Consider the following 14692-nt stretch of genomic DNA (forward strand, 5'->3'; position numbering starts at 1 on the left):
TCGCTTTTATCCCAACACTAGTGAAAAGCCTTCACCTAACCCCAGCAAAAAGGTTACTCCTTGCACTACCACCGAGACTGGGAGGAATGGGAATGATAAAGCCAGTGTAGCTTACTGCCACCGAACATCAAAGTTTTATCAAGTTCACAGCAGCACTTACTGACCATATGGTTGCTCAAAATGCAGCAAATGAGGAAGACTCCAACGAACTACACAAAATTCTACGTTCCATTTCAACAGAAGGCAACACATCCAAAGCGAAAAACGTGAACTGTCAGAGATCCTGAAGAGAAAAGTGAAAGTAGCGCTTGGAGTGGGCGCCTCACACAGGTTAACAGTCTCACAGAAAAGAGTAAAGGGCTTTAGCGTTAACAAAAAAGAATTCACAGACGCCATTGCTCTAAGAGTCTAAGGCAAGATTAGCCAATGGAAGGCATGCATGCCCTATGTGTGGGTGGAATATCCTACTGCATCAACCACGCCATGGTGTGCAAGAAGGAAGGATTCTTTTACATGAAGGATGACGAAATCAGGGACCTCACAGTGAATGTGTTGAAGGAGATATGCCGTGACGTCACGGTGGAACCGACCCTCCTCCCACTGAACGGTGAATGTTTCCTTCAAACCCCGCGAAGACGTCAGTGCTGTAGGATTTTGTACACGGGGATAGCGAGCCTTCTTTGACATCAGGATATTCGACCCCTTGGCAGCATAGGGTGTTATCAGAACAGATGTAGAAATTACGTGGCCTATCATTCACTTTGCTCAGGTCTGCTCTCCTGTGCCTCAGGGGAACGAGATCATTGGCCCCTAAACCAACATGGACTCTGAGGCAACAGACACTGAATGCCGCATAGATCTGTGGCTTAACTAACTCAGCTAAGGTAGTTGCCTTTGTATTATGATAGTTAGGTGATGAAATGGTGGAGAAAGTTTGACTATACGGGGAGGTTAGAGGCTATTTGAAACAAAAGAAGCATAGTAGAAGCAGTAGTAGTAGTAGTAGTAGTAGTAGTAGTAGTAGTAGTCATTGAACATAAGAACACAAGAATGGAGGAAACTGCAGCGGGCCTATTGGCCCACACTGGGCAGTCCCATTTACACCCAACCCCTATTGCTCATATAAGCATCCAACCTATGTTTGAAGCTATCCAGCGTATTCGAGTTAATGAGGATGCTTGGTAACTTGTTCCATTCATCCACTACTCTGTTTCCAAACCAGTGTTTACCTATTTCGCGCCTAAATCTAAATTTGTCTAATTTAAAACCATTATTACGAGTTCGCTCCTGGTTGGATAGTTTGAGTACCTTTGTAATGTCCCCTTTGTTTAGCCCTGACTTCCATTTATACACCTCTATCATGTCGCCCCTCGCTCTACTGTACGTCTCTCGAGGGAGTGCAAATTAAGATGCTTTAACCTGTCTCTGTACTCAAGGTTCTTAATGCCCGGGATTAGTCTTGTCATTCTCCTCTGGATTCTTTCCAAGGATTCTACAGTATATCCATTCTGTAATACGGTGACCAGAACTGAACTGCATAATCCAGGTGAGGTCTCACAAGCGCAAGATATAATCTTAAGATGACCTCGCTAGTCTTGTAACTAACACTCCTTTGTATGAACCCAAGTACTTTATTAGCCTTGTTACGAGCAAAAACACATTGTTTACTTGGTTTAAGATTCCTACTTATCATTACTCCTAAATCTCTCTCGCAGTCGGATTTCTCAATGGCATCGTTGTTCATCTGGTAACTGGTTTCCCTGTTTACATCTCCTATACTGAGTACTTTACATTTGTCCACATTGAATTTCATCTGCCATTTTTCAGACCATTCGAAAATTTTGTTTAGATCTTCCTGTAGTTTTGCAGAGTCCTCGTCAGATTTAATTACACGTCCTATTTTAGTGTCATCAGCAAATTTACTTATGTTGCTGTCTATGCCGATATCTATGTCGTTTATATATATGATAAATAATAATGGTCCAAGTACTGAGCCTTGGGGAACTCCACTTGTGACGTTGCTCCAATGGGATTTAGTGCCGTTAATGCTCACTCGCTGTTTCCTGTCCTGTAACCACGCCCTAATCCATTTAAGGATGTCACCTTTGATGCCATGAGCTTCTACCTTTCTAATTAGTCTTTCGTGGGGGACTCTGTCGAAGGCTTTACTAAAGTCGAGATATACCAAATCATAATTGTGCCCCTCGTCCACCGATTCGAAAACTGATGAAAAGAATGTTAATAGATTAGTTGACAAGAACGTCCGCTTGTGAAGCCATGCTGGGAATCATTGATCAGTTTGTGCTTCTATAGGTGGTTTCGAATAGAGTTTGAAATGATTGCTTCCAGTAATTTGCCTACAATTGTTGTTAGACTGATTGGACAGTAGTTAGAGGATACTGATCTATCCCCCTTCTTGAAAATCGGTATTACATTCGTTATCCTCCAGGATTCTGGTACTCCACCTGTTTTTAAGGACATGTTAAACAACTTTGCTAAGGGCATACTAAGCTCTTCCTTACATTCCTTTAATGCTATGGCAAATATCTCATCGGGACCTGGTGACTTATTAGGCTTTAGTTTGTCCATTTGCTTACTAACATCGTTACTAGTCACTACTATCTCGCTTAATTTGTTTTCTTCACTATCTCTGAATAGAGTCGGTGCCTCGGGTATCATGTTTAAATTTTTGGTGGTGGCTTATTGGCTTATTTGTCTTTCTTTCCGGCGCTAATTATTCAACATAGAGGTTTATTATTTATATCTGGTGCCGTTTCTCTTACTTCTGGGTTATTTCCACGACCACTGAGAGCAATTTATGTTGTCCCCTCCTGTAACACACCTCCCAACACCACCCCAGCAAGTACCCCACGTCACCCCCCAGCAGGTACCCCACGTCATTCCCAGCAGGTACCACCCCACGTCATTCAGCAGGTACCCGTCACACCCCCCAACCAGTGCCCACGTCACACCCCAGCAGGTACCCACGTCACACCCCCAGCAGGTGCCCACGTCACCCCAGCAGGTACCACGTCACCAGGTACCCCGTCCCCAGCAGGTACCTCATCACACCCCCAGCAGGTACCCCACGTCCCCCAGCAGGTACCCACGTCACACCCCCGGCAGGTACCCACGTCATTCAGCAGATACTCACGTCACCCTAGCAGGTACACGTCACCCCCAGCAGGTACTTCACACCCCAGCAGGTACTTCGTCACACCCCCAGCAGGTGCCCACGTCACACCCCCAGCAGGTACCCGTCACACCCCCAGCAGGTGCCCGTCACCCAGCAGGTACCCGTCACCCCCTAACAGGTACCCCATCCCCCAGAAACTCATATCCTCCTCTCCTGACCTCGCTGATGGAACGGTCTCTCGAGGACAGTTTATACGCAGCTCGAGGCCAAATTTCGGTCACCCATGTTCCCTGTAATGTGACGTCACAGTGCATAATGAAGGGAGAGCTGATTGAATATTCACGATATTGTATTTCTTCTACCCCAGACTGTGTGTGTGTGTGTGTGTGTGTGTGTGTGTGTGCGCGTGCGCGTGCGCGCTATTGGTGTTTGCAAACGTTTCTTTTGTGCGCTTGTATGTATTTATACTGATATACATATAAACATATATATGTATGTACAGTATATATTATGTATGTATGTATGTATGTATTTTATGTATGTATGTGAACCGCCCTGACAACTATTATCATGTACGGGAGGGGTGTGGGGGTGTGTCAGAAGGGTGTAGGGGTGTGTCCAGAGGTGTGGGTGGGGTGTGTCAGAGGGTGTGGGAGTGTGTCAGAGGGTGTGGGTGGGGGTGCAGGAGGGTGTAGGAGTGTGTCAGGGGTGTGGGTGGGGTGTGTCAGAGGGGTGTGGGAGTGTGTCAGAGGGTGTGGGTGCAGGGGAGGGTGTGGGTGGGGGGGTGTGTCAGAGGGGTGTGGAGGTGTGTCAGAGGGTGTGGGTGGGGGTGGGAGGGTGTGGGAGTGTGTCAGAGGGTGTGGGTGGGGGTGTGTCAGAGGGTGTGGGAGTGTGTCAGGGGGTGTGGGTGGGGTGCAGGAGGGTGTAGGAGTGTGTCAGAGGGGTGTGGGTGGGGGTGCCGGAGGGTGTGGGAGTGTGTCAGAGGGGTGTGAGTGTGTGTCAGAAGGTGTGGGTGGGGGTGCAGAGGTTAGGGTGTGTCAGAGGGTGTGGGTGGGGTTGCAGGAGGGTGTAGGAGTGTGTCAGAGGGTGTGGATGGGTGTAGCAAGAGGGTGTAGGCGGTAGATGGGTGTAGGTTAGTGTGGAAGGCTTCAGATGTGCTGGTCAATAATTTCTAGTCCCCAGTCAAACAAAAATTTACCCCTGAAAAAAATGTCTCCCTAATGTTTAAAATTTGTTGTTTTGTCTACGTGTTGAAGAACTTAGGTGTTGCAGCACAGACATACATATTATAACACCTGTTGCACCTTATTATCCTAACACCTGTTGCACCTTATTATCCTAACACCTGTTGCCTTATTATCCTAACACCTGTTGCACCTTATTATTCCTAACACCTATTGTACCTTATTATCCTAACACCTGTTGCACCTTATTATCCTAACACCTGTTTACTATTATCCTAACACCTGTTGCACCTTATTATCCTAACACCTGTTATCATATTATACCTATTGTACATTATTATCCTAATACCTGTTTTACCTTATTATCATATGTTACCTTATTATCCTCACCTGTTGCCTTATTATCCTAACACCTGTTGCCTTATTATCCTAACACCTATTTACCTTATTATCCTAACACTTTTTATATTATCCTAACACCTGTTGCCTTATTATCCTAACACCTGTTTACCTTATTATCCTAACACATGCTGCACCTTATTGTCCTAACACCTGCTGCACCTTTTACCTAACACCTGCTGCCTTATTATCCTAACACCTGTTTTGTATTATCCTATTACCCATTACCTTTTATCTAACACCTGTTTCACCTTATTATCCTAACACGTGTTGCACCTTATTATCCTAACACCTGTTGCACCTTATTATCCTAACACCTGTTGCCTTATTATTCTAACACCCTTTGCTATTATCCTACTGCCTGTTGCCTTATCTAACACATGCTGCACCTTATTATCCTAACACCTGCTGCCTTTTATCCTAACACCTGCTGCCTTATTATCCTAACACCTGTTTTTTATTATCCTAACACCCGTTACCTTATTATCCTAACACCGTTTACCTTATTATCCTAACACGTGTTGCACCTTATTATCCTAACACCTGTTGCACTTATTATCCTAACACCTGTTGCACCTTATTATCCTAACACCTGCTGCACCTTATTATCCTAACACCTGCTGCACCTTATTATCCTAACACCCTAACATCCTAACACTGTTGTACCTTATTATCCTAAAACTCGTTGCACCTTATTATCCTAACACCTGTTGCACCTTATTATCCTAACACCTGTTGTACCTTATTATCCTAACACCTGTTGCACCTTATTATCCTAACACCTGTTTCACCTTATTATCCTAACACCTGTTACACCTTATTATCCTAACACCTGTTGCACCTTTATTATCCTAACACCTGTTGCACCTTATTATCCTAACACTGTTGCAACCTTATTATCCTAACACCTGTTGCAACCTTATTATCCTAACACCTGTTGCACCTTATATCCTAACACCTGTTTCACCTTATTATCCTAACACCTTGTTAACCTTATTATCCTAACACCTGTTGCACCTTATATCCTAACACTGTTGCACCTTTTTATCCTAACACCTGTTGCACCTTATTATCCTAACACCTGTTGTACCTTATTATCCTAACACCTGTTGCACCTTATTATCCTAACACCTGTTGCACCTTATTATCCTAACACCTGTTGTACCTTATTATCCTAACACCTGTTGCACCTTATTATCCTAACACCTGTTGTACCTTATTATCCTAACACCTGTTGCACCTTATTATCCTAACACCTGTTGCACCTTATTATCCTAACACCTGTTGCACCTTATTATCCTAACACCTGTTGTACCTTATTATCCTAACACCTGTTGCACCTTATTATCCTAACACCTGTTGCACCTTATTATCCTAGCACCTGGAGTTCTTCACCTCACGTAGCACTTTTTCCCCCCACATAGGCTAAGACTCCGCAGCGGTCGTGGGTACTGCTGCCGCCTTCCAGCGGCATAACACAAACCAACACTGAACAATGTCTGATTTTAGAAGGAACGGACCACTGAGCGTCCGCTGCCTCCTTGTGAGTAGAACTAGCGCGTGTTTTACCGGTTCACAGCTCATGATACAACATAACTTGTCTTGGAGTCTTGGCTCATATTAATCCCTCTTAACTCTTTCTTTGAATCTCTTATCCTGTAATTTAACAGAGGTGCCGGGGCCGAGTTTATACAGCGCTCACCTCTTGTTCTGAGGGTAGCTGGTTCACACCCTGGTCATCCTCAGTCCACCCAGCTGCGAATGGTTACCTAACTGTTCATAGCTGGGGCAGTGAATACAGTGATGGCCACACTGGTTACTGGGCTACCAAAGGCTTAGTACACATTGTGTTGTGTCCACACTGTCGCTACCGGACCCCTGGGGTCCCATAGGCATGACACCTCTGGGACCCACTTTCATTTCATTCAGTAAAGGTTTCTGGTGTACTTTATGAACTTCATCAGTGGACTCTCTCTCTCCCCCTTTCTCAATGGCAACTATAAAATACATTATTTTAGAATGAAATTTTAAATAAAAACAAGAAATATATTCCCCTTTTTCCTTTGTTTCCGTAATAAGTAAACAAATAAATGAGTGCAGAGGAATGTGATAAACAGAAGCTGTAACAATAGTAAAATTGCTAAAAATCCGTGATAAAAAATTTAAAAATAAATTTATTTAAGCTGACGGGAACCACGACCCAACGATAATAATAATAAATAATATAATAATAATAATAATACAGTATATCTATCTATCTATCTATCTATCTATAATAATAATATATTTTATAATTACTACTGCTATTACTATAGATGATGATGATGATGATGATGATTATGATGATGATGACTGCTGGCCAGGATCAGAATGGGGTACAATTATTCCTCCTTCTCTCTTCCTCTTCATCCTCCTCCTCCTCCCCTCTATTCCCTTCTTCCTCTTTGATTTTGTTCTTTCTCTCACTTTTCCTCCATATTCTCGTTGTTGTGTTTGCTGTCTTTGTTGTTGTCGTTGTTATTTCTGTCGGTGTTGTTGTTGTTGTTGTGGTTCTTATTGTTGTTGTTTTTGTTGTTGTTTGTGTGGTTGTCATTGTTTTTTGTTTTTTTTAATTCTTCTTACTTCATCTGTTTCCCTGCCTCCCCTCTTCTTTTTCCCCCTCATCCCATCTTCCCTCTTCTATTATCCCTTTCGCTTCGTTTCTCTCCTTATACCCCTCCTCCTCCTCCTCCCTGCCTCGGTGAGGTGAGCCAGTAATGCCAAATAGGAGGTCGTGTATGTCTGAGATGAGCTGACTGTCATCCTTTGTTGTGTGAAGCGTGTCAGCTCTCTCTCTCTCTCTCTCTCTCCTCTCTCTCTCTCTCTCTCTCTCTCTCTCTCATATATACTACTGACTTGTGTGTGTGTGTGTGTGTGTGTGTGTGTGTGAGTACGTCACTTATGGATAAATTGTCGTGAAAGCAAAACAAAAATATAGCTGAACGTTGTGTTAACATGTAGTGTTTGTGTTCCTACAGGTGATGGTGGGGTGGCGGCGCAGCGCTCTGGTGCGGGGCAGCTTCCTCCTCAACGTAGTGTTCGCGTTGTACGTGGCTGTGCACGTGGCGGCGCCCCCCCGCCTACTGGCCCCCCGCGCTTCCCTCACCCTCATCCATGACAACCTCACAGCCTCCCCGGAGCCCGTCGATTACCCTACCGAGGGAGAACCTACCATCGATGACCCTTCCGAGCCCCCCGCGCCGCCCACACCCGCGCCTACCTTGCAGGAAAAGGTGTACCCTGACCTGCACACGTGCCACACACCCACACTCACGTTTCGCCCTGCCCTGCACGGCACACATTGGGTGCTGTACAACTATGTGCCGGCAGACACCCAGCCCGCGTGTAATGAGTCGGTGACATACACCACGCACGCAGACTTCACCTTCCTGGACAATGTGGTACCGCTGGTGGAACGCTGGCGAGGCCCCGTCAGCGCTGCAGTGTTCGCCCCTGGAGGGGACTTCAACACTACGCTGCGTACTGTGGCCTTCCTGCGCACCTGCCGCCCCCTCGTGGCTAAGCATGTCACCTTCCATCTGTTTTTCCCGGCCGACCACATGCCTAACCACGTACCGCCCACCGCCCAGTTGCTGGCCCAGCGTCCCTCCTGTTCCACGCCGCCCCCCTACCTCGCCACCCACACCTACAAGCGTGCCCACAACCTCACGTATCCCGTCAACATAGCACGCAACATCGCGCGTCGGGCGGCCGCCACCTACTTCGTGCTGGCCAGCGACGTGGAGTTATACCCGTCCCTGGACTTCATCAACTTCTTCATGGATATGATGAGGAGGCAGGACGCGTCGCGGGCCGCCGCTCCCACCCGTCGCGTCTACGTCCTGCCCATCTTCGAAGTGAAGAGTGGGTTTCGGCCGCCCACCACCAAAGCTGCGCTGGTCCGCATGCTCAAGCGAGGATCCGCAATCCCTTTCCACAAGTTTGTGTGTCCGCAATGTCATAAAGTGCCTGGCATGCGAGAGTGGGCCGACTCCAACGCCAGCGACACCGTCAACGTGGTGATGGTGGCCAAGAGACACCCGCCCTACCACCACTGGGAGCCCATCTACGTGGGCACCCACCTGGAGCCTCTCTACGACGAGCGGCTCTCCTGGGAGGGTCGCTCCGACAAGATGACGCAGGTCAGTCACTGTCAGTATTGTACAGAAGCTTTCCCTTCACTCACTGTTCAAAATTCTCCTCGCCACTGCCTCCACACTCATTAGATCAATATAGGTAACACAGGTAAGTACTTTCTACAAGTACGGACTTTTCAAACCTATAAATAGTACTTAAATGTGCTTCAGCTGCAGTGTACATTATTTACATTACCTCATCTTGCACACGAACACTACAAGGCAGCCACACTTCCGTCACCCCCCTCATCATGGCTCACCTGCTGGACGCCTCACACTCACCAAATTACTTCACCGACAACCTTCCTGATAATGTGTTTATGATGAGGATGGTGTTTGTGTCGCTCTTTACACCTCTCATTATCTTGTGACCTTGTTCAAGACTGTCCAGGAACATTACCCCTGAGTGTTACCCTGAGCCATCTGGAGAGAGAGAGAGAGAGAGAGAGTATAACAGGTGTGTAGTTTATATGGTTAAGAACAAGGTTACCCTGTACCTTTGAATGTAGTGGTAATGGTGAGAGGTTATGGTGGTGAGAAATTGTGGTGGTGAGGGTTTATGGTGGTGAGAGGTTGTGGTAAGAGGGGTGCAGGATAGTGGTGATGGTGATGGAGTTGACAGCTCTTAAGAAAGTGATAAAGAGAGCGAAGGATAAGTAGGTGGAAAAAGTGATGAATAGGCAGAGTGGAGAGGGTGAGGTGGTGGAGGGTGGAAGTTGATAGCGAGGATGAGGTGGAAGAGGGGATGAGATGATGATGGAGGGGGGAGGTGATAGAGAGGGTAGAATGATGGAGAGAGAGAGTGGGGGGTGGGGAGGATGTGGTGGTGATAAAAGGCAGAATAATATAGACGATGTTGATGATGGTCAATTGATGGTGTGTCGACCCGAACAGCTGTGCATCCCCTCCTCCACCCCCCTCCTCCCTTACCCACCCCTCCACCCCACCCCTCACCCCACCCCCTCTCCACCCCACCTCCCTCTCCCACCCCACCCCTCTCACCTCTCTCTCTCTCTCTCTCACGTAAATATCTCCTGTGACGCGATATAATTCATTTTTTTGGGGGGGCGGAGATCAAGCTTCTAAAATGGACTCCCACGAGGTGCAAAATTAGGATACGACTCCACCCTATGATGCGAAATTGATGACAGGAATACGCGAAAGGGGAATGAATGATAAGAAAAAGTTGGAATATTCTATGTATACAAAAGTGGGAAGACAAGAAGGTGAATGGGAGGATTTACATGATGGGACACGAGAAGCTGTACATGAGAGAAAACGGTATGACATGAGATAAAACGGTAAGACATGAGAGAAAACGGTCAGACATGAGAGAAAACGGTCAGACATGAGAGAAAAAAAGAAATATCACAAACAATCTTGTAATCAACCCTTACTTTATGAGTCCTATAATTTATGGCATTAGTGAATGTTACTAATTTGTATCCCACTAACTTGGATTCCAATTTTGTGGGTATTAATGTGTGTGTGTGTGTGTGTGTGTGTGTGTGTGTGTGTGTGTTTGTGTGTGGGTGTGTGTATGTGTGTGTGTGTGGGGTATTAATGTGTGAATGTGTGTGTGTGGAGTCTATTCTTCCGTCTATTCACCCTTCAGTCCGTTTATCCGTCCCTTTGTCCAACTGCCTGTCCGCCGTGTGTATTGATTATCAGGTCAGATAGGTCAGAGGTCAAGGTCAACAATAGTCGTCACTTATCTCAATTTGATCAGCTCGTTGTCTCCCGTTGATGCCTTGACGTTACTGGCGGAGCACCATTAACCGAGACTTAGGGAGGTTAGCGTTAGGTTAGGTTAGATTAGTGAGGTCAGCGTTGGGTTAGGTTGTATTTAGGTTAGCGTTGGGTTAGGTTAGATTAGGTTAAGTTAGCGTTGGGTTAGGTTAGATTAGGTTAAGTTAGCGTTGGGTTAGGTTAGATTAGGTTAAGTTAGCGTTGGGTTAGGTTACGTTAGGTGAGGTGAGGTCAGCGTTGGGTTAGGTTAGGTTAGGTTACCGTTATTGTGTTTAATCTCCAGGTGATCTATTTTTTGTCTCATCATTTACGAGGAAGACATTTAACTAGAGACTTTCCGAGCGTGTGATGGAGAGACGCCTCTTATCACGCTGTTGTGGCCTACATCTCTTACCTGTAGGGGAGGGGGCTACACATAACACCTGGGCTCTTACCTGTGAGGAGGTCTTGTCTTTGTTGAGCTCACGGCAACACGACTTCAAGGGTGGGACGACCTAGAGGAATATTAACATGTATAAATAGCTTTAATATGAGTTGATATGATGTTACCTAACCTGACCTAACATGACCTGACCTGACTTAATCCAGCCTCCACCATAGAATCACTGGCGTTGTTTTTGTTCTGTCCAGCGAGAGGGACGGGCGGGAGGAAGGTTGGGGGGAGGGGATTGGGCGGAGGTGTTGGGGAGGACGGCGGAAGGAAGGTTGGGGGTGGGACGGCGGGAGGAAGGTTGGGGAGGGACTGGTGGGAAGGAAGGTTGGGGGTGGGACGGGCGGAGGAAGGTTAGAGGACGGGCGGAGGAAGGTTGGGGGAGGTGCACGGGCGGGAGGAAGGTTGGGGGAGGCACAAGTGAAGGAAGGCTGGGGGGTGGGATTTGGCGGGAGGAAGGTTGGGGGAGTGGATTTAAGTGAGGAAGGTTGGGGGTGGGACGGAAGGGTGCTTGGGGTGGGACGGGCGGGAGGAAGGTTGGGGTGGACGCAAGGGGAGGAAGGTTGGGGTGGACGGGTAGCGAAGGTTGGGGTGGGACGGGCGGAAGGAAGGTTGGGGGTGGGACGAGCGTGGGAGGAAGGTTGGGGGAGGGACGGGCGGAAGGAAGGCTGGGGGTGGGGACGGGCGGGAGGAAGGTTGTGGAGGGACGGCGGGAGGAAGGTTGGGGTGGACGGGCGGGAGGAAGGTTGGGGTGGGACGGGCGGAGGAAGGTTGGGAGGGACGGAGGGAGGAAGGTTGGGGGGAGGGATGGCGGGAGGAAGGTTGGGGGTGGGACGAGCGGGAGGAAGGTTGGGGGGAGTGGACGGTGGAGGAAGGTTGGGGGAGGCACGGGCGGAGGAAGTTGGGGAGACGGGCGGGAGGAAGGTTGGGGGGTGCACGGCGTGAGGAAGGTTGGGGAAGGCACGGGCGGAGGAAGGTTGGGGAGGCACGTAAGGAGGAAGGTTGGGGTAGGGACGTACGGGAGGAAGGCACACCCTCGCCTCTGATGACGGAGGTAATGACTCAACGACCTACTTCCACCACTGACGCCTTGACGTACACGGCTCCTCTTCCTCCTCCTCCTCCTCCATTTTTTATTCCTCTTCTTCTCTCCCTTCTCCTCCTCTTCCTCCTCCTCCTCTTACTGATGCCTCTTCTTCTCTCCCTTCTCCTCCTCTTACTGATGCTTCTCCTCCTCCTTCTCCTCTTACTGATGCCTCTTCTTCTCTCCCTTCTCCTCCTCCTCCTCCTCTTACTGATGCCTCTCCTCCTCCTCCTTCTCTTGTTACTGATGCCTCTCCTCCTCTTCTTCCTTATCCTCCTCCTTCTCTTCCTTCTCCTCCTGCTTCTCCTCTTCTTCTTTTACTAACAGTTAATATATTCCAAGAATGCTTTGTTAAGTCTTTAGAGAATCGTAAACCAAAAAGAACAACACACAATTTATCTTGAGTCTTATGAGATGAGTCTAACTAGGCCATTGAGGCAAAGATGGCGGTCAGGAGGCTTAATTGAACTGAGACTACAAGCTATTTTCTTCTACAAATGAGGGTAGAGTCTTGAAGCCATTAGATTAGGTTAGGTTGGGTTAGGTTAGGTTAGGTTAGGTTAGGTTAGGTTAGGTTAGGTTAGGTTAGGTTAGGTTAGGTTAGGTTAGGTTGGGTTAGGTCAGGAGGTCAAGCGAGGGACAAAACTATTCGGGGAAAAAAATCGTTCTAGTTCATTGTGAAGTGTTTAGGACTCAAGGTAACAGGGTGGACTCTTCATTGGAAATTTGAAGTCAGTAGCTTAAGATCGTACAAGGATAAGAAATAGCCATCTCTCTCTCTCTCTCTCTCTCTCTCTCTCTCTCTCTCTCTCTCTCTCTCTCTCTCTCTCTCTCTCTCTGTTATCAGCAAGCCTTGTCGCCCGCCCTCCACACCACAGCTATTGACGGTGTTATCTCCTATAACGTGTGGCCACCTCCCTCAAGTGGTGGTGATAATGGTGGTGACAGTGGTGATAGTGGTGGTGATAATGGTGGTGACATAGTGGTGATAGTGGTGGTGACAGTGGTGATAGTGGTGGTGACAGTGGTGGTAGTGGTGGTGACAGACAAGCTCGAAGGATGAAGAAGAATGAAGAGAAGAGAGAGAGAGAGAGAGAGAGGTTCATTGTTTACATACCACGTTCAATACAGCGCGTCAGACGAAGGGCGAGTGAGGTGGTGGGGGCAAGATAATGGTAAACCGCTTTAAGAAACAATTTCCAATCTTCAATTATAACGTGTGGCTCGAGGGTGCTGACGTCTTCTGGATGTCAGTAGTATCAGGAGGAAGGAGGATGAGCTGACACCCTCTAGAAGGATGTAGTGTCAGCGTCGTCAGCAGGAAGAAGGAGAAGAAGTGGGAGGAAGAGGAACCGATGACTCTTAATTTAATACTGTATATGTCAGCTTAGTCAGTCGATTCTAGAGACAGGTGGTGAGAGAGACAGGTGGTGAGAGAGACAGGTGGTGGGAGAGACAGGTGGTGAGAGAGACAGGTGGTGAGAGAGACAGGTGGTGAGAGAGACAGGTGGTGAGAGAGACAGGTGGTGAGAGAGACAGGTGGTGAGAGAGACAGGTGGTGAGAGAGACAGGTGGTGAGAGAGATGGTAGAGAGAGACAGGTGGTGAGAGAGACAGGTGGTGAGAGGGAGACGGGTGGGGGAGGAGACAGGTGGTGAGGAGGAGACAGGATGGGTGAGAGACAGGTGAGAGAGAGACAGGTGTGTGAGAGAGACAGGTGGTGAGGGGAGAGACAGGTGGTGAGAGAGACAGGTGGTGGGAGAGGCAGGTAGAGAGAGACAGGTGGTGAGAGAGACAGGTAGGAGAGAGACAGGTAGGGGAGAGACAGGTGGGGAAAGAGAGACGGGTGGTGAGAGAGACGGGGTAAAGAGACAAGGCAGGAGATTGCAGGAGAGAGACAGGTGGGGGAGAGAAGGCAGAAGGGAGGAGACAGGTGTGAGGGGAGAGAAGGTGGTGGGAGACAGGTGGTAGGAGACAGGTGGTGAGAGAGACAGGTGGTGGTGAGAGAGACAGGTGGTGGGAGAGACAGGTGGTGGGAGAGACAGGTGGTGAGAGAGACAGGTGGTGGGAGAGACAGGTGGTGAGAGAGACAGGTGGTGAGAGAGACAGGTGGTGAGAGAGACAGGTGGTAGGGTTAGATAAACACCAACTTAAGCTCCACAGATTCAGGGTTAATCCATCCTTGTGGCCCTCCTGTGTGGCCCCGGAAGGAGTAATGTGGCCCTAGGGTGGTTGTGTGGCCCTCGAAGGTATAGTGTGGCCCTTGGGTGGATATGTGTCCTTCCTACGTTGCCTAAGTGAGGAGTAACATGGCTCGTGGATTGTTATGTGGCCCTGCTGTGTGGCCCTGCTGTGTGGCCCTGGGTGGAGATATGTTGTCCGAAGGTTGTTATTTGTCCTTATGAGTAATGTAGCCATGTAAGGAGTGGTGTGGCCCTAAGCTTCTTGTGTGTCCCTCCTGTGTGGCCCTAGAAGTAGTGTGGCCCTCCTATGTGACGCTTGAATTAGTTATATGAGCCTAAGGTTGTTGTGTGGC

The 14692-nt window shown here is 48.2% G+C and overlaps 1 protein-coding gene across 2 annotated transcripts in view; it reads left to right on the forward strand.

The window, feature by feature from the left end:
• Positions 1–14692, forward strand: part of LOC121875214 (beta-1,4-glucuronyltransferase 1-like) — a 74064-nt gene that overhangs the window by 53492 nt on the left and 5880 nt on the right. The window contains exons 2-3 of one of the 2 annotated variants that reach the window (XM_042379674.1): positions 6144–6262; positions 7737–8900. In XM_042379674.1, the coding sequence (XP_042235608.1) occupies positions 6215–6262; positions 7737–8900 (1212 nt within the window). In that variant the 5' untranslated portion in view covers positions 6144–6214. The remainder of the gene's footprint in view (positions 1–6143; positions 6263–7736; positions 8901–14692) is intronic. The other variant, XM_042379675.1, reaches the window with a different exon arrangement.

The sequence above is a fragment of the Homarus americanus genome, unplaced genomic scaffold (genome assembly GCF_018991925.1).
Source record: "Homarus americanus isolate GMGI-L3 unplaced genomic scaffold, GMGI_Hamer_2.0 scaffold41592, whole genome shotgun sequence".
NCBI classification, from domain to species: Eukaryota; Metazoa; Arthropoda; class Malacostraca; order Decapoda; family Nephropidae; genus Homarus; species Homarus americanus.